A 20483-nucleotide genomic window follows, 5' to 3' on the forward strand; every position below is an offset into this window, starting at 1 on the left:
TGCCTGTGACAATGGGGTAAGTGCAAACCTAGCTTGAACCTGATTCCTAGGCCCACAGTTTTTTCTCTTCACACCTTGTGTTCATAGTTCCAAGTGAAGTACATTGTAGAAGGCGAGTTTTAGTTCAGAAGCTTTTCAAACAACTTCTCAACAAGGCAGCTGTAATAACATTTAGTTCACAAAGAACAACCAAATGAGTTGTATGGCCTACGACGCAGCAAAGCTGAAGCATCGCTGATGTAGTACAATAGCAGTGAACATGATCATCCCAAACAATTCTAAGGGAATACTAGTTCAGTGCTACTAACATTGTAGGGAGCCATGACAACAGATCCTAGCAACACACCTCACAGAACAATCTAACACCAATCAAGAGCTAGACGGTGGTCAGTATTAGAGTCTTCAGTAGGTTTGCACCAGAATCCACTTGACAATTATGGACTGATGGCATAAGCACTTACTGTGTGTTGTTCAATCCTTTTAGTCTAGCACTTAGAGGTTTAGGATGTCCTGAGCATAAGGCTGAATCCTTTAAACCATCTGGTTATTAGTCACTAATGGTCCTTAAGGATCTTGCTTAAGCATTTTGAGTAATGGTCCTCCTCCACAGAATGCGATTATTAGAACTTCTCAAAATGCAGCTTTAAGGGGGCAACAAAATTTTCCCTCTCAAAGCAGGCACAGCTGTTTTAAGTCTTGAGGCAAACAGAAAAGATGCTATAACCGGCCAATTTTAGGACAAGAAGATTTGGGAAAGATGCAAATGATAGTATGCACACAGCGCAGAGATTTGCACATGGGCAGCATCCTGATAAACTGTGTGCTAAATTTACCCACCCAATAAAGTTCTTACCAATTATATATAGGACAGAATCAGCAACTAACTGAGCAAGTGGTTACATGCACACTGTATTTGTTACATTTATTTCCCACCTTTACTCCAAAGAATGTAAGGTCTGTATGATTCTCTCCACCTTTTTTACCCTTATAACAACCACAAGGCAATTGAGGCTGAGAGAGAAAGTGGCCCAAAGTCACCCAGTGAGCATCATGGTAGGGTATGATCTGAATCAGTGTCTCCCCAGTCCTAATCTGGCACTTAGCCATGCTGGCTGGAGTTTATGGGAACTGGACTACAACAACATCTGGAGGCCCACAGCTTCTTCACTCCTACTTTAATCACTACACCAGGGCTGGGGAACCTTTGGCCCTCAATGTTGTTGGACTATAATTTCCCATTAGCCCAAATCAGCATGGCCAATAGTCAGGGATGATGGGAGTTGTAGCCCAGCAACATCTGGAGAGCCAAAGTTTCCTCAGCCTTTCCCTGCATCATGCTGGGTCTTCAACTTGCTGTAGAATGTTACCACTCTGTTAAAGGCCATCTATGGTCATTTGTTCTTCCATTGACCAACCCACACAAATTTGAGACGTTAATTCAATGTAGGGAACTGTGACAAGAGGCAATGGATCCTACCAACAGCAGTGTGGGCAAGCTTTCTTCATCTAATTTCCTACATCTCCACATTCTTACATAATCTTTTTACATGCATTATCACAACTGAGCCATTGTAATGGGTGAATCCGGCATATATAGGCCTACGTGATAATTGCACAATAAACATGTCATTCTCAAGAGGCAGCTGGACAGCCGCCTCTTGGGTATGCTTTAACTTGGATTCCTGCATTAAGCAGGGGTTGGACTCGATGGCCTTATAAACCCCTCTAACTCTACTATTCTATTATTCTTTTCTCCAGTGTTAGCATCCATTCACCAGTTTTACTAGCTATTATTAAATTGATGTCATGAATTGGTCCCAGGCAGTCCCAGATCCAAAGTTACTTTATATCAGGAGAAAATATAAAGCACTCTTGGGAGCTTGAAGTTATATCCTAACACTTTATGTATTGTAAATGAATTGAAAGAAGAGAGTGTGATAAGTATTTTATTCATCATTTAACAACATTAGTTATCCTACTATGTACAGTAAAGATTGGTTTAATTAGTTTATGTGAACAATTTCAAAATATATCTGACTTTTCCAAAATAATAATAAAAATTGTAACATCAGTGGATTTGTGATTAAGGAATGACCAATTTAGAAATACAAGAAAGCAAGCTAATCTATCCACTATAGGCTTGATTGCTACTGTGAGTTACAACATAGATCTGTATTATTTGTTTTCAACAGTTAAAACACTATTCATTCACACAGTTTTATATAAGGCTTAAATTGTAAGTGCTGGTGGATTTTGTTTATTGCTTTTTCAATGTGATTTTTCATTTCCAGAGCATTACCAGTATGACCATCATGCAAAGTCAAATCCAATTACACTTCCAATGTTTTGGCACTGTGTCCTTTTCTATGGCAACATATATTCTTATTTCTAACAGAAATCAAGTCTAAAGTGCATTGAAGCCTTCAGCTAAATAAATAAACAGAAAATATTTTAGGATGTTATCTACAATTCCCAGGATTCTTTGGAGGAAGTAATGAGATTTAAACTGGCATAACTAATGCGGATTTATGGCATAGATTAATCATTTCAGTCTATATCCTATAGAATCACATATTAAAGTGGGTTGGGAGACATCTCAAAGAAATGTTTGGGTGAGATGTTTCGCTAAGTTATGGACTATATAGCACTGCAGCGTCCTGAGACAAAAAGACAGGTTAATCAGAAAATTAATATTATGAAAGTGTATTTATGATATAGGTAAGAGAAAATTTCTCAAATGTGTAGTAGTTACATTGTCAATTATTGGATTGTGTAGACAATGGCACACGTGTTTCACAAATAAGCACTACCTATGCATAATATATATATTAGGAAATAAAGAAATAAAATACATATTCTAAATATCAAGACCACAAACCTAGGCTGGAATCCAAAGATTTATTTTAGACTTGCTGAAAGGCTTGTACTCACCCATTAAGATATTCTACTTTTACTTTTGAACTACAGCCCCACATGGAGGTATCATAAATTGCTTTTGCCTCTCCATTGAGGGCTTAACTAGACATTACAGGCAATTCCCTGTCTCTACTTCTTCTCTGTAATGTTAGGAACCTGTGGCCCTCCAGAAGTTGTGAGACTGTAACTCCCAACAGTACCAGCCAACCAAGTCAAGGGTGAGAGACAATGGGAGTTATAGTCCTACAACATCTGGACGGCCATTGGTGCCCCATCTGTGGTGTAGATATAAACACAATACAGCGATGTGGCATCTTCGCATTGTGTGGTGTCTCACCTAATTGGTTGTCGGCCAGCTGGGGCAAGGCAGTGCACAATGCAATAATATAATTTCATGTGTATCTACAGACTACAAGGAAAAGGAGGAAAAAACAGACAGAGATCTAGCAACTCTGTCTCTCTCGTAATGTCTAGGTATTGTCTACGTCTGAAAACTCTTTTGCGGTACAGCATGAAGGACTTTTTAAAAAGTTCAAACAAGCATCCTTAGGTGATTGGATATTTGGATTCATGCCATAGTCTCTCAATGGTTACTGTTAGTGTTTGCTTAAGTATGACTGCACCATAACTGAGTTGATGTGCAACTACTGTGTCAAATGTTCATTCCTCTAAAGTAAACAAGTAAAATGTCTTATTTTTTAAATGATCAGTTAATTTATGGCAAAATAATATGGAACATCATATTACAAGGACAGTACATTTAGAGGAATGAACATTTGACACAATAGTTGCATTGCATTATCAGCTCAGTTATGGCACAGTCATTATCTACTTGTAAAATTTCTCAAACTAAATCAAAAACTTTTATCAACTAGCAAACTTCATTAACATACATTGTACGTCACCCAATATGGGCGATCATAACACGTTCTAGAGCAGTGTTCTTCAATCTTGATGCTGTTGGACTACAACTGACAGCTTAGCCAATGGTTAGAGATGATGGGAGTTGTAGTCCAGCAACATCTGGGGTTCTAGAGCAATTATGTAGGGAATCAGGCTGCAAACCTAAGTACTCTTACTAGTATGTTCTACTGAAAGCAATGAGGCTTACTTTGAGTAAACCTGTAAGTCATAATAATACTTTCGAGCAGTTATATAGTCATTGAGGCTGCAAACCTATCTAGTCTTGCTAGTGCAGAAGTTCTACTGAAAGCAATGGGGCTTGTCTCTGAGTAGACCTGCTTAGGCTATCACTGTCAGTTTAGTATTTTTCTCTTTGCCCTTACAGGGAGAATACATGCTACATCAATTTCAGGCCAACATGAGTATTGTTATTCTTGGTTGTCCGGGGTTTGGTATTCCATGTCACAACAATGCTGATTTATAAGGAGAGACTCTTTCATTCCACTAGTGCAGAGAATTCTATGGCAGGGAGACTTGGGAAAAGGACAAGTGGAAGAAACTAATCTTCGGTGAAAAGTGTTTGCATGAACATCAAGCCTTCAGGGAGCCATGGGGAGGCATTAAAGTGTAACTACCTCCTGTGTAGCACCCTGGAACTCTTTTTGGATGCAAAAACCTTTAGTAGAGCGAGGTCATACAACTATGCTCAACATCACTGATGATTTGTATGATCAAAACATATCACATATGAAACAACAACAGTGGAGCTTTCTACACAGAAAGTGTTTTGGCTTCCCTTCCTCTCTCAACTGAGGCAGTTCATACATACTGGGTTAAGTTCACACATGCTCATTGGATGTATTGTGTTTACACATGGATATTCCACATCAAGTTCACACATTCAACATTCATATCATAAAATGGCTCGAAACTGCCATTGTTGATAAAACAGTACAGAGGTTTTCATATGACCTCAGACACAATGCATTTTTAGAAGAGAAATGGATGCCCTGTGACATTAAACAATGAACCTATAAATGTGATAAGTGACTGAAGATTATGTACAACAGCTGCCTCCAAGGGACAGAATACCCCAGAAGATGTCCAGGATCAGACTTATCCCTAGGCCTGTGAATGATGATGATAATTTGGCAAGCAATTCATTAAGTCTGGTTATAAAACATAAATTGCATCTGAATAAAAAAAAAGACCAGCAAGCTTAGAAAAATCATACCCTCTCTTCAACCCACTGATTCAGTTCTAATAACATTCAATTCTGTTAAAAGGGAATTCAATTAACTCAGTACCTCTCAGAAACTGCCATGAAAATGAAGCAATGGTGTACCAATATTAAAGTATAAACTCATTATCAACAGACAGATAGCATCCCTATCTACAACAGAATGACAATGACTTATGGAGAGTGGGTAATAGATTACTGGAGGGGATTTTTTTATGAAGAGATCACACATTTGTTCTGGAGCTAATCTAATGCTGTGTTTGTTATGACATTGAAGGAAGTATAGAGCTATCCTGCTGTGCTCTAGTTTTTGTAGGTTTTTATGGTGCTTAAAAAACCCAGCAAAACTGACAACTGGATACGACATCAGGACAAAAATAATGGTTACACAGAAATTAATGGCTCTATAATACTTTGTATCTGAAAAATGGTAGCTTATACATACTTCAACAGCTGATATAGCAAAGTGAGAAGGAGAGCCTGGCTGGGAGTCCAGAGTCTGTGAGTTCAAATCCCTGCTTGTGTCTCCTGGGTGTCAAGGGCTAGCTAAAGATCACCCCCACAGTGAGTGGCTCAGGGGTTACGTGCCCTGCCAGCTGTGCAGCCGTGGGCAAGCTGCATAGTCCCAAGGAGCCCAGTTGCCCCCCAGCTGGCAGTTGCGGACAAGGAAGGGGTCGGCTTGTGCAGCTGTGGCAAGCTGAGCAGGCCCTTGCCAGCTGGGGAGGACTAACCTCAGAGGGAGGCAATGGTAAACCCCCTCTGAATACCACTTACCAAGAAACCCCTATTCATAGGGTCGCCATATGTCGGGATCAACTTGAAGGCAGTCCATTTCCATTTTTCATACATACTTCATTTGATCATTAGGGAGCCTCATATGAGCGACAGATATACTTTGGCAAAGAGTACAGATTTTACAACATAATGCTTCTCAAACTGCAAAACCTCTCTCACACCCCATAATACCACCCAGAACTGAAAACCTAGTGCAAGCTGCATTTGCTACTTTTATGTCTTTAATGCATTTTTGAGTTTCCTAAATCTTGTTGTTTTCAGATATTTAAATTAAAATTTCATAACTCCCAAAGCCATTGGGTTATAGCTGTTGTATTAAGAGTAAATAGCCATAAGAATTCATGTCAACAATATTGGGGGGGGTCACATGAACCTCCTCATGTATGAGGCAAGCATGTGTGAGTTTACTGGGCCATGATGGCTAGTGCCACTCCCTGCTGCCATATGCCAACCATTCTGCTCTGCCAGCCACATGTTCAGCAGTTATTTGAAGCAGTATCACACACATACTAATATATGCACGTAGGGCTCCTCCATATGAGGTGGAATCAATGGCCAATGGAAGATCCTGAAGTGCATAACCTCTATATGTACTGGGCCACTTCACATGGCCACCACACACACAGCTATATGACATGGCCCTCTGGTTCCCTCATGCTTTCATCATATGAAGGGTTTCATTTGAACTGCCCTATGGTTACAAAGACATGAGAAAAATGCTTACATGTTCTCATCTACTTAGCCTCCATATGTTTACGTTTAGCAGAACTATTCTGCTAAACAAGAAGATATATTAGCAAACAATCCTTAAGTATTTCCAAAGTACCAAGATCCTTGAATCATCTTAGATCTTTCTAAGAAGTATGTGCGTTGGGGGGTGTAAACCCAAGATCATGATTCAGAGAGTGTTGCCTGAACTGCAGCACTCGGGAGAGTTTCAAATGCACACTTAAAGTAGCTCTCTGGATTATAGCCCAAATCTACAAGGGAAAAAAATCTCATTCAGAATGCACACACATCTCGCTGTGCTTTCTGCATTGGCATGTTCATAAAATGACACTGAAGGAATGATAAACGGTATCAGATTTCAACTGTTGACTTTTTAGAACTTGAATAGGAAATGTTCCCAGTCTGTTGTGTACCATATCTTATCTTTAACCCATGATATTTACAAAGGTTATTGTTTGTTATTACACAATATTATAGTGTACCATTTATACTACACTGTTTAAGACATCCTACTTCAAAAGCAGGCTTAAAAGGAATGGCATTTGTGTTGGCTGAATGATTTGAAGATTTCTTAGCAGAATGGTGGAGTGTGGGGGGGACTACATCTATTTATTCATTGAGTTCATTAATCTGTGGATAAAAGAAATTCACATTTCTAGTTACTAATATAAAATGGCTAATGGATTGCAAGATAATATACCATTCTGAAATGTAGGCGTTCACTTTTTGAAATATAGTACCTAAGGCTGTGACTATTTAATAATGAACTTGATTGATAACTCAATTTAGGTTGCAATTCTATGCACTCTTATCTGGGGGTAAGCCCCAATTAAGGGTATGGGACTTAATTCTGAATAGACATGCATAGAATTGTACTGTTAAGAAGGATATGGGCCAATAGAACAAGGCAAGAAAAATATTTTCCCCTTATCCTATTTGTTTCTAAGTAAGCAGATTCAAGGATAGAGCTTGACCATTTGGTTTTTGGTTTTTGAGGGGTCTTGTTCTTTGTACATTCTGATGCATAGGATTCAATATATATATATATTCTTTATGAAAAAAATAAGTATAAATGACTTAATATATTTTATCTTGCCTACTTCTGTGATATTCTTTTCCTTTAAGAATATTTACATACAGTACAAGCTCATTCATCTGAATGGTCTGGGGGTTATCCAAGAAAGAAGAGGTTTGGATAAACTAGAGTACTATTTACAAGGCTTTACAGTGTCATTGGCCTCTATGGAAGAATACACTGTGAATGTGGCAAACCAAAACTATCAAATAACTCAGGATGGAAAACGGAAAATGATATAATCTATTTCATTTTGGAGTTGAGGTTTATGCTATCAAACATTCTCCTTCAAGATGGTATTTGTCTGGAAAGTGCTACTTTGGGCCACCTAGAAGCAAGACGTTATCCTTGCTATCTTACCACTTATTCACCCTTACACTCTCATCACCTGATACTTTGCCTGCATGAAAAGGCCACGTATAAACCACATATAAAGCTCACATCACTTCAAACTCAATGTTTTCCAGCTACATGTAGTTCACACTTTCAGCTATGAGTCATCATGTGCAGTAATGAACAGCCGGAAAATCAAGTGATGTGCATGCATGTATGAACTTGGCCTATGATAAACACAACTTAGCCCCTTTTAATTTTTCCTCACGCAGAATACAGATGAATATTAACATTTTTCCAGTGATTTGGAACCTCATTGCTTTGATAAAGTGACCTAATTTTTCAATTTTGGTAGTTCATCTGCCTGACACACAGCTGCTTTCATAGACCCCATTATTTTATTTCTATACAAAGCCATATCCTTACAGTTTCCCAGTAAATTTACTTACAATCTCCCATATTAGGAAAAGCCAAACCTTAGAATTCAACTTTACAGTTGCCTTCTCATATATGGCCTTGTGATGTTCCTCTATTAGTGTATATATGGTAAGTGTTGTTTGTATAGGAGATACAAACTTGAGAGGGTTGTTTTGGTGGGTTTTGAGAGTTGTTTGCCAGGAGATCGTGGAGAAGGAGGGGGGTGGAGTTCGGATTAGTATTAGATAAAACCATATGTGCCTTATGAAGAAATCTTGTTATCTGTGTTATTTAATAAATATTTAATTTGGTTTACCAAAGGCCTGATCCTTGGCTGGGGTTTCACAGACCAGAAGGGAGGTTGAGGTAAATAACTAAGGCTGAAGAGTGACAAATGGTGGCAGCGGGTGAAGGGAAGAATATAACACCACAAGTATTCAGAGCAAACCAGAATTATAAGCAGTCTGAGTAAATCAAAGGGATTGGGACAGCTTAAGCACGCAGTCACAGAGGTAACCTAATTGAGGGAGACTCAGGCAGAGTCTCTGGGAATACTGGTTATAGGACGTGACTGGTGGTGCTGCCTAGCAGGGAGATCTGTTGAGATCTGTGCTAGAGCGGAGAGAGAAACCATAAAAAAGGACAGTCCGGACTGGTGGAGTCCCTGGTGGTGCCTAGTGACAGGCAGTAACCACGAGCAGGTAGGAACCTGACAGGGAGAGCCAGGGAAGGACGCCTCACAGGCCTCAATAGTCTCTCTTCTCCAGAAAAGCTCATAATGAGAGCTCTGGAATATTCCTAATCAACTATCTCTACTGGGGTTTCGGCTTCCTCGCAGAGAGCAAATCCTGGCAATGATCCCAGAAAACTTAAGGATACAGTCTACATCCTCTGAAGTCTAAATGCAAAACTCCCATTCACTGTAACAGCCCTTAAGGTTCTTTGCTGCATAGCAACATGTGTTCTGTTAGCTGCTTATAAGAAAATACTTTCCCACTATTACCCCAGTACCTTCACTGCTTTCAGCTACTGTGAATTTTTAAAACTTCCTCACAAACCTCCTTGAATGAAACTTATGGAGCAGAAACAACAAGCAGCCATGAGGGGGTTCCTCTTGAAAGAACATGGCATTGTCCCTTAGTATCTTCACTGTGTGACCACTACCACCACCTGCCTACTCACTTGCAAACTGATTTTTTTGTTTCTTTAACACGCCAGTGGATTTGACCTGTGAGGATCCAGAGAGAATCTAGAATTTAGTGCAGGATCTGGCGTTCTGAGCACTATACTTTTCTACCTTAAGCTGCAGATGAGAGCTTGAAACTGTGGGACATGTCTGATGAAGCCTTAGTGGGGCTGAGCTGGGCTTCTATTAGTAAGAGGTTACAATTCCATTCCATCCAAGCATCATTTTCCTCACCCCCTCTACAACCTCATTCTTGTTTGGCTCCCAACAATCTACCGCTGCTAGAAATCATTCCATTCTGTTTGAAAACATGGATTTTTAAAGCAGAATTAAGTTATGCAAAGTAAGTTCAAGCAAATGTACTTAATTTGCATAACATATTGTGAACAAAGAATTTTCATTTCCTTGCACAGACACTGAATTTTCTTTCTGTGGTAGACATATTGCAAGCAGATAACCAATGTTGACACGTGCAGTAATCCATTGTATGTTTTGTAGAGTTATATATTTCTAGCTTGAAAATGTAGTGGCAGGTAAGTACTTAAAAGAACTGGTGAGTACCTTGGGATCGTCCAGTTGGGACAGTCTTCAGTTAGTGTAGATACAGTTCATTAACTGGATGTGGTAGCTGCAGTTTTGCAAACTCTGTAGCAGTTCAAGTTGTACAAATCAATAAACTTTTTTTTTTGCCTTCTGGAGATAAGCAAAATTGTGGCACAAAAATACGCTCATCAGTGCACATGTATCAGTCACGTATGTGAACAGGATTAATATGAGGGAAGCTAACATATATTGCTCTCATTTTGCAGTTAACTTCACACTATTCTCAATGCCAAAAGACATTTGTAGTGCAAGACAGTCTGTCCTTCAAGGCAGAAAAAGACACATTTTAAAAAGGAAGGCAATGACCATTCTGAACCTTTTGGCAAATGACACAGCTAAAACACTGCTTAAGCCTCTGATGCCCCTTCTCCATTTTCATGGGGTTGCAGCTGTTCCCTTTCTTGTTCTTCCTGAGGTGGACGCACACGCTTGAAGAAACCCACCTGTATTGTAGACAGAAAAGGAGGAAATACACTGTACTGTATATTGTGCTTTAATTGTTGTTAATACTGTATTTTAAATTTCTGTAACTCCCCCAGGACCTAATGGTGAAAGGTGAGCAATAATAATAATAATAATAATAATAGGGAACAACATGAAAAGTTAAACGTCTTTTCACATGGGTTTCCTCAGGCATCACTAACTCACTAAAGAGTATCAAAACACTTAAGGAATTCCCACAACAGGAAGACACACACAGCCCACAATTTCAAAATTGTCCAGAAAATGGGAGTCACTTCAAATGCATAACTCAGGGTTGGACTACAACTCCTATCATCCCTGACTACTGGCCATGCTGGCTGGGGCTGATGGGACTTGGAAATCCAACATCTGGAAGGCACTGCGTTGGCTATTCACACACCAAAACAAGATGTGCTGATAATTGTGGGGGACTGGAATGCAAAAGCAGGGAACAGAGAAGAACTAGGAATTGTGGGGAAATGGGGCTTAGGAGATAGAAATGAAGCAGGAGAAAAGCTTATTGAATTTTGTGAAGCCAGTAATTAGTTTCCTGCAAACACGTTTTTTGAGCAACAGAAAAGATGACTGTACACATGGACATCAAAAAATGGTCAATATAGGAACCAAATTGATTATATATGTAGCAGAAGATGGAGAAGTTCCATACTTTCTGCAAAAATAAGACCAGGAGCAGACTGCGGTACAGATCATGAACTGGTCTTATAGAAAATCAGAGTAAAGCTAAAGAAGAACAAACCAATCATAATGCCAAAATACAATTTAAATAACAGCCCAGAAGAATATAAAGATCAAATAAGGAACAGATTTGGGGCTTTAAACTTAGTTGACAGAGAACCAGAAGAACTATGGAGTGAAGTCAGATACATTATGTGTCAAGAATGCAAAAATAAATTTGATTTATGAACTTTGGAGTATTATATGTCCGGGACTATTTTCTTTTTGGTCTATTTCATTTTGACGAATCTGCTTGTTCACGACGCCACTAAGTGTTTTGAAGCTGGGAACTAAATTTGTTTTGTATTCCTGAACAAATAAGAGATAAGGCAGGCTGTACTGTCTACACTGTGATGTCATCAAGCCTGGAATATTAACCCAATTGTGGCTGAAATAATTTTTGTTTTCGTGGTTTTAAGAATGGCAATCAGGAAAGTGGCTGAGACCATGGAAGAAATTATGTTTCAGAAAATAATGGATGAGATTGAGATAACGAAACAAACCCTGAGACAGGGTAGACAGGAGATGAAAATTGAATTAGGCAAAATGACGCAGGAGCTTAAAGAAATAGGGGATCTTGTGAGTGAGGAGATTGATGAGATTAGAGATGAGAAAAGAAAAATTAAAGGGAAGATACAAGCCCTGGAGATTGGAACAAATGTGGAATTGGAAAAAGATCTGGAGTTTATGGATATTAGAAACAAAGTTTACTGTTTGGAATTCAACGTCTCTGAAGAAATTAATGAAGATATTAGAGATAAAGTTATCAATGTCTTGGATAATTTTCTGGACTGGAATGATGTGATGGAGCTTGACATAGAAAAAATCTATGGAATTAACTACAGATATGTGACAATGGAAAAATTCTCAAGAGATGAGCCAGTGCATTTTGAAAAAAGAAGAACAGAGATATGACTTTACAACAATATTTCAGCAACATATTCAGAATTGATGGCAAGGAAATATTTGTGATAAAGGAAATTCCCATCAGACTCTTATTATATGACTATGGCTATGACAGCAAGATTAATATGGGATACTGAAATTACTGGACTGAACAGGACTATTGAAGATGGAAGATGGAATTAATATTGATAATGGAAGAATGGCTATTGAAATTATTGGATCTAACAGGTTTGATGAGATGGATTAATCTATATGTTTATTTGGACTATGGCTATGATAACAAGATTATTATGGGATACTGATAATGGAAGAATGGCTACTGAAATTACTGGACTTAACAGGATTATTGAAGATGGAAGATGGAATTAACATTGATAATGGAAGAATGGCTATTGAAATTATTGGACCTAACAGATTTGAACGAGATGGATTAATCGACATGCTTATTTGGAGAAAAATTGAAAGATATATCTCTCAAGGAATTGAAACCTCTCTTTGACTTTTTGTGGAAAGAATAAAGTAATGTTTATGAGATTTGATGATTAATTAAGATAACTACTGGAGGAAAGTGATTTTATAATATAATTTAAGAGACAGGATTGTTATATATTGTAGACCTATAACTGATCTGCAACAAATCGGAAGTCAACATTTTATTTTATTGTTTAATTATTTTTTGTCTTTGAAAATTTGAATAAAAATTAATGATAAAAAATAAAAAAAGAATGCAAAAAGACATCAATGGATGACTGAAGAAACTCTTAAAATGGTTAAAGAGAGAAAGCAAAAGCAACAGGAGATAGACACATGGTTAGAACCCTAAATGCAACAATACAGCTACTAGTACATAGGGACAAAGAGAACTATTACAATAGTTATTGTATAGAAACAGAAGAGGACAACAAAAAAGGTAGAACAAGAGCCCTATTCCAAAAGATTAGGGATACCCTATACCAAGAGTAGGGATGTTGAATAATCAGCAGGAACACACTGACTGACAGAGATGAAATAACAGGAAGATGGAAGCAATTTACTGAAGAACTCTTATAAAAGAGATGCAAGGATGACAGATTCATTCATGGAGGAATCGTATGATGAAGAACCAGGAGTTTTAGAATGTGAGGCGAAAGCTGCTCTTAGAATACTTGGAAGAAACAGATCACCAGGAACAGATGCCATACTAACAGAGTTGCTACAAGTTACTGAGACTGAATCTGTACAAATTTTGGAAAAAAAATGTCAACAAATATGGAAAAGAAAACAATGGCCCACAGACTGGAAGTGTTCAATATACATCCCGATTCCAAAGAAAGGGGATCCCAGGGAATGCAGTAATTATCGAACTATTGCCTTAATATCCCATGCAAGTAAAGTAATGCTCAAGATTCTACAACAAAGGCTCTTACCATATATGGAGCAAGAAGTGTCAGATGTCCAAGCTAGATTTAGAAAGGGAAGAGGTCCCAGAGATCATATCACAAACATATATTGGATAATGGAACGGACCAAGGAATTTCAGAAGGAAATCACCCTGTGCTTTATAGATTACAACAAAGCCTTTGATTGTGTAGATCATGAAAAACTATGGAATGCTTTAAAAGAAATGGGGGTGCCACAGCATCTGATTGTCCTGATGTGCAACCTATACTCTGGACAAGAGGCTACTGTAAGGACAGTATATGGAGAAACTGATTGGTTCCCAATCGGAAAGGGTGTGAGACAGGAGTGTTGTCCTGCCCAGAGCCCGAGACACAAGATGGAGGCGAGACTTGGTTTAATTCCCATTTTATTAGGGTGAGGGTTACATCCAAAGCAGTGTACTTCATAAACCTGTCTACTCTAGCTCATTATTTTCCCTAGCTAAGCTACCTAAACAGTCTCTGCAGCATGTGGGGAGATTTGACTCAGCACTGGAGTCTGGGTGGGCACCTGCTTAAGGAAGGAAGGACTTTGCCCGTAACTGATGGCTCCTCCACAGTTCCACCCTCTGGGGGTCCCGCTTCTCGCACCATCTCGCATGGGGTGAGGGAAGGCGAATCTCTGACGCCCCATCCGACAGTGGGGTTGCGCTAGGTGATGGGGCAACCTCAGGGAGCGGGAAGCTGGTTGGCGGGGAAGCGTTAAGTGCCAGGCGGGGATTCCGGCATGGGCGGGGTTGGTGCATGCGCAGGATTGCTTCCCAACAGCTCAGACGGGGAACTCGCAGATGGCGCGGGATCTGCCTCGACAGGAGGGATGGGCAAGGAAGTCTGCAGGGTGACAGAGCCTCCCCTTCGTATAATGTCCCCAGGGACCTCGTCTTCATCTGACTCCTCTCCCTGATCTAACTCCCCTTGCGCCTGAGGCACAACATCATCCCCCCTCCATGCACTATCTCCCTCCACCCCCTGGGCTTGGGCTTGTCCAGGTAGGCGTCATGGAACTCTCTCACCAAGTCCAGCACATGGACATCATCAGCTGATTCTCACAAATGCTCCAACTGATTGTACCCCTTCCAGTGGATCAAGTACTGAAGCCGCCTTTGGCGCCTCCGCAAGTCCAAAATCTGTTCCACCTCATATTCCTCTTGTCCATTCACCGCTACGGGGGGTGGAGGCACCTGTAGCTCCCTGTGGGGATCAGGGGGTTGCTCCAGAGTAAGCAAGGAGCGATGAAACACCGGATGTATCTTGAAGGAGGGAGGCAGCCTCAGGCGAAAGGCCACTGGATTGATCTGTGCCTCAACTTCGAAGGGCCCCACTTTTTGGTCCTCCAGCTTATGGCAGTGTGCCCTAGTAAGTAAATAACTCATGGACAGCCATACCCTGTCTCCCACATGGATTACAGAGGCACCCGCTGTTACACCTGCTATTCACCCTTGTAATCAAGGTGCTGGCTCAAGACATCAGAGACCAGGCTTCAATTGCGAGGGTAATGGTAGTGAGGAGTGAGCAAAATATTGATTTTTTTGCTGACAATGTACTCTAGATGGAATCATTATGGGAAGCATTACAAAGATTCCATGCATTGGCTGGTCTAGAAATTAACTGCACCGAGTCAACGGTCCTCCCATTGAACTTAACCGATGCAAATAGGGATTGGCTTCTCACTTCATCTGGTTTCTCAGCTTGCTGTGGTGGATTCCACTATCTTGGAATTATAATAACCCGAGATTAGGCTCAGATGTGGAAGAGAAACTTTGGCCATCTTTATGGCTTGATGTAAAGGGAATTCCAAAAATGGAGGCATCTTAACTTAAGCTGTTTGGGTTGCATCACCACAATGAAGATGACATTACTGCCCAAGATTCTCTTCCTCTTCCAGACTCTCCCTCTTTATATCGCTGACAAGTGCCTCACTCGATGGCAGCGTCTCCTAAATGATTTTATTCATGGGGGCAACAGCAGCCTAGTAAGCGGCTCCACACTCTACCGATCTAGACTAAGGGGGGGGGGGACTGGGAGTTCCTAATTTGCAGTATTACTTTGATGTGTTCCATTTAAAACAATTGATTCACATTGTTAGAGGCTCAACAGAGATCCCCTGGGTACAAATGGAATAAAGGACAGCAACCGCTCCTCTACAAGCATTACTGTTTACCTAAGTCACCTGGGCCGTGGTGTGGTCCATCTCTAACCCGTTTACCAGAACCACTATGAGGGTTTGGAAAAAATGGCACAAGCTATTATCTCCAGGGTCCAGGGGAGTCTCCATAACAACTTCTTTTGCTCAGATAAACTGACGCAATTTAAAGACTGGATGGAGAAAGGTATCTATTGCATTAGAGACCTGTTTGACTGAGGTCTCCCAATTTCAGAGGCTTCACTTCAATGTAAATATCTGAATATTAGCTGATTTCAAATTGCTTAAGGCCAGTACTTTGTGAGGAAGATGGTCAGGCAAAGGACCTCCATGCGCTTACTGACATCATATGTCTCCGTCTTACTTCTGATCGCCATCTCAAGGGAGAATCAGCTCACATATACAGAATTTTGACTGATTTATCTACATGTGGTTTACTGGGTTTGAAGGTGTTGTGGGAAGGGGATTTGGAGGTTACTATAGAAGATGCTACCTGGGAACAAGTGTGGTCTCACCCTCCTCTCAAAACAATTTCGGTGAGAATACAGGAAGCCACACTGACAGTCTTACTGCGGACCCCTGTTCAGCTATGGCGGATGCTACCCTATGCATCTCTACAGTGCTGACGGGGTTGAAGGGAGTGGGGAACATGCATCCACATGTGGTGGGACTGTTCAAAACTAAGTTATTTCTGGAAATGGGTGTTTACTTTCATATCACTTGCAATTATTATTAATAATAATCAGACTCTCTTCTAGCGCTACTATCACTGGAAAGTGACACTAACCCATCAATCCATCATAAGAAACTGGCATTGTCGTTGATGACACTGACTTGGATGGAAGTCGCTAGTAAACGGAGAGCTGAGGACAGCCCATCTAAGGATGGTTGGTGGGCACAGGTATGGAGTACAGCACTATCTGAAAATTTGACATACCCAGAAGAGTGGTTTATGGGTTGGCAAAAAGTGATAAATTTGATGTGATGTGGTTCCCATTTATGAATTTCATTAATAAATTCAGACCTCTGTATAATCCCTCAAAGATTCACACTGCCATGTAGAGGGGATACTTTCCATAATTGACAAAATGCTGCTTGCTATCAATTTATTGAAAGCCTTTTATACAAGCTGAGTATAATGAAAGGGCTTTGCAGTGTACCAAAATGGAAAATTAAGTCAGACCATTATTTACAGTGCAGTCTTTGAATTCAATGGGACTTAACTACAGGTAAATATACAGTAGAACTGCAACTCTAGTATTGTATTAGTACTGTGGTACAAGAAAATGAGACAGGATTCATTAAATACACCACTTACCCTGTGCATTACAAATACTAGTAGTGCCAAAAGTAATAATCCTGCTAAGACAGCTAGTATGATTACCCATACTTGCACTGTCATGGGCGCTGGCTGAATACCCCACAGGATATTTGTGGTAACCTAAAAGAGGAAGAAAAATGACAACTTATTTTAACAGAGAAACAATATCAACTATTTGAGAATAAGCTTTGGAAATTCATCATCATCCAATGCAAGGGAAGGAGAAAGGTTTTACTGGCCTATGACTTTGTGTATATTGGTGAATTGGCAGGGATAGAATCTGGCATTGCTTGCAGAATTCAGCTGTCAGAACCCCAGCTTTCATGTAAAGAAAAAAGAGCAAGTCTCTAGTCTTTAAGATTGTGAAAATAACTTCTTGTATGATGATATTATAGCTACACTGGCTTGGATTTTGAATTTGTTTCTGCTGGTGGGAAGATCCTCTGAGTGGAGTTGACTTACAGGACCTTCTTGCTGGAAGATGGAGGACAGGCAAGCTTACAGAATTCCCCCTATGTCCCTTGCACCCTCTGGTTGGAGGGCTCTCAGTATTGTGTGTGTGTGTGTGTGTGGGGAGGAATCAGTGAAAATTGCCTCCCTCACCCTCCATTATAGCAACAGCCTTCCATGAACAAAAGGAGTCCTTCCTTTTTGGAAGGTTATGAGGGCCAGTCATAGACCACTTAAACCACCATGCTTTCTAGCTTAATCTCATTAGCTTTGATGGAAGTAAGTTTGCTGAAGTGCATGTTTGCCAGTTCAAGGCTGCAATCCTATGCACATTTACCTGGGAGTAAATCTCACAAAACACAGTTGAGCTGTCTTCTGAGCCAGAGTGCATATGACTGGCCTGCAATGTGACTTGCGGATTGCACTGTCTAGCACTCAGAGTTCTCTGCCAATGCTCTTCTGCATGCCAAGGCAGTCCTACTGAAAGAACTAAGCCCATTCTGGAGCAGCAGTCTGAAGATCACTTCTAAAGCTTTTTAACTGAAGGCTAACATTTAATTAAAAGATTAAGCAGCTTGTGATAACACTGAATAAAACCCAAGCATCCACAATTTCAACTTGCATAGTAAAAACAGTGGAAGCTGATCAGATGTGTGTTTTATTTTGACAACTCTTTTCCGCTTAATTACACTGCCCTGGGTCAAGCTAATTTTGAATATCAGACAGCTTACTATTGTAGAATTGTGGACATCTTCAGGAAAGGAAAGGTTCTTATAAGGGAACTCGATAACACTGAAAGAAGCAGATGACTTGAGAGAATAGGAGTGGTTCTGATTTTCTTTCTGCAAGGGAAAAATGTTTGATTAGAGCCTTAATCATTCAGGGGCAGGCAAATGCTGTGGAAATAGCAGTGGATGCTACTTACATTCATGAAGGTCTGGGTCCAAAGGCGAGATTTTAAATACAGAATTGCAGTCTTCCCCCTCTCTAGGCGACCAACTTGGCAGAATATCTTCAAACATTCTGCAGTTCCACAGCCCTATGGTTAAAACAACAGCAGAGGAAAGGCTATGCATTAATTTTCACATTTTATCTTCTATGAAAACTGGCAGCACAGAGCTATCCATGCTTGCATCTATTTCTGGTATTTATTTCTTATGGGCTGGATCTACACCTTGATAGCTACCTTGCAATGCCAGTTTTGCTATAACGGTGAGCTACCATGTTTTGTGGTGTAACTGCTGCTATGCCCCACTTGTATACCACTGCAGCATTTCTTGGAATTAGGCTGCTAATTCTTTTGTGCTGTAAAACACATTCATACCAAAAGCGAAGGTCTGGAGAAATGGGTGAAGTGTGAATTAAAACCATAAGCTGCTGAACCATTCTAATGAGATCTCTCTGGCTAAATTAACCTACATTTTTCCACTATAAAAATGTATGGAAACTAAAATCAATTGATTTTTATATTTTTACAAAGATGTTTTAGCACAAGTAGACTAACATGAAATAACATTTTTGCTTGTTATTTTGGTTTCTTTTCTGCTCCATTTTTTTTAGCTACAGAAGAGATTGTCAGCTACTCTGGATGCTTCAAAGAAGCAGTGAGGGAAGACACATGAATTACAGTACTTGCATCTCCTTCAACCATGTTTCCAGCTCTTATCTGTTGCCAGGGGTGAAGACTAATGTGCACTTCGAGTGAGATGTGGACAGATGGACAGAAGAAGCAGAAATAGTTCATGCTTCCAAAGTTCTTTGGTATAGGATGGAATTGTTTTTCGTGTGACACATTGGAAATTCAGAATACAGATTTTGTTTTTTAAAAAAGCCCATTTTTCATTCTCGGGTAACACATCCATGTTCTGTGATCTTATGCACATACAGTTCCAAAATTAAGTCAGAGAGGAAGAAAGGTGCCTCTTTTCTGTGCTTTCCCTTTCATCACAACTACAATGATAAAGCGCTTTTTGAGCCAGGAGGCAGCAACCCCAAACTAAGAAAGCACAAGATAGAAAGGTAAGCCATCAGCACAATATTTTAGAATCCCAGGATCCTTGACTTTTCCGTTTTGAGAAATGCTTAGAACAATGAGTTATTTGTCAAACTGGCCAATCAGTTGTAGAGGTTTGCACCTCATATATCACAGGCATCTTAAGTGTGAAAAACATGCAGCATTAAATCATCTCTTGCAAGGGCCATTAAAATCCAATACTTGCTACACTGCAGCGGCTGATGTAATGCTGTATCCTCTTCCTCCTGATCATGGAAAAAATGTTGCAGTAGCAGGCATGCATGTGCATTTCAAGTTGCCATCACCGTCACCCAAAGGCAGAAGGGAAGAGAGATATGCCAGTGGCGAAGAAGATATTGTAAGCTGGATGACAGATGTGCACTATTTGTGCGTGTTAGGATTTTGTTGTTCTTGGACATCTAAGTCATGTGTAGGGTGAAAATTGTAACATGCAAAGCAATTACACACATGTAAACTTGTGAGTTACACCTACATATTTCAATAGCTCAGAAGTGGCTTTGCATGCTCAGCCTGACTCAAATGAAGTAGTAGTTATAAATCATTCCTTGTAAGGAATTTTGTCAGAGGAATCACTAAGCGGAACATTCCAAGGAATTAGAATTGCAATACATAGGCCCTAAGAGGTTCGGGATTGGAGAAATGTAAGATAATAAGCAATATATGCTAATATCCCTGTAAAATTATCCTTAGGAATCTTTCATAGAATCTTAGGGCTGGTACAGTCCTGGCTAGCTATTTATTTCACCTCTGGCACTAAGAGCAGCAACCATTTCTGGCTGTGCAATTTAGCATCAAACCAAAAGCAAGGCCAGCAAA

General features: G+C 40.0%; 1 protein-coding gene across 1 annotated transcript in view; it reads right to left on the reverse strand.

Annotated features, from left to right (window-relative positions):
- Positions 1–8224: 8224 nt before the first annotated feature.
- Positions 8225–20483, reverse strand: part of ITGAV (integrin subunit alpha V) — a 92980-nt gene continuing 80721 nt past the window's right edge. Inside the window, exons 27-30 of the mRNA XM_061608265.1 lie at positions 18558–18671; positions 18364–18474; positions 17180–17302; positions 8225–10640 (exon numbers count right to left, since the gene is read on the reverse strand). Of these exons, the coding sequence (XP_061464249.1) occupies positions 10545–10640; positions 17180–17302; positions 18364–18474; positions 18558–18671 (444 nt within the window). The 3' untranslated portion in view covers positions 8225–10544. The remainder of the gene's footprint in view (positions 10641–17179; positions 17303–18363; positions 18475–18557; positions 18672–20483) is intronic.

The sequence above is a fragment of the Rhineura floridana genome, chromosome 2 (assembly GCF_030035675.1).
Source record: "Rhineura floridana isolate rRhiFlo1 chromosome 2, rRhiFlo1.hap2, whole genome shotgun sequence".
In the NCBI taxonomy this organism is placed as follows: domain Eukaryota; kingdom Metazoa; phylum Chordata; class Lepidosauria; order Squamata; family Rhineuridae; genus Rhineura; species Rhineura floridana.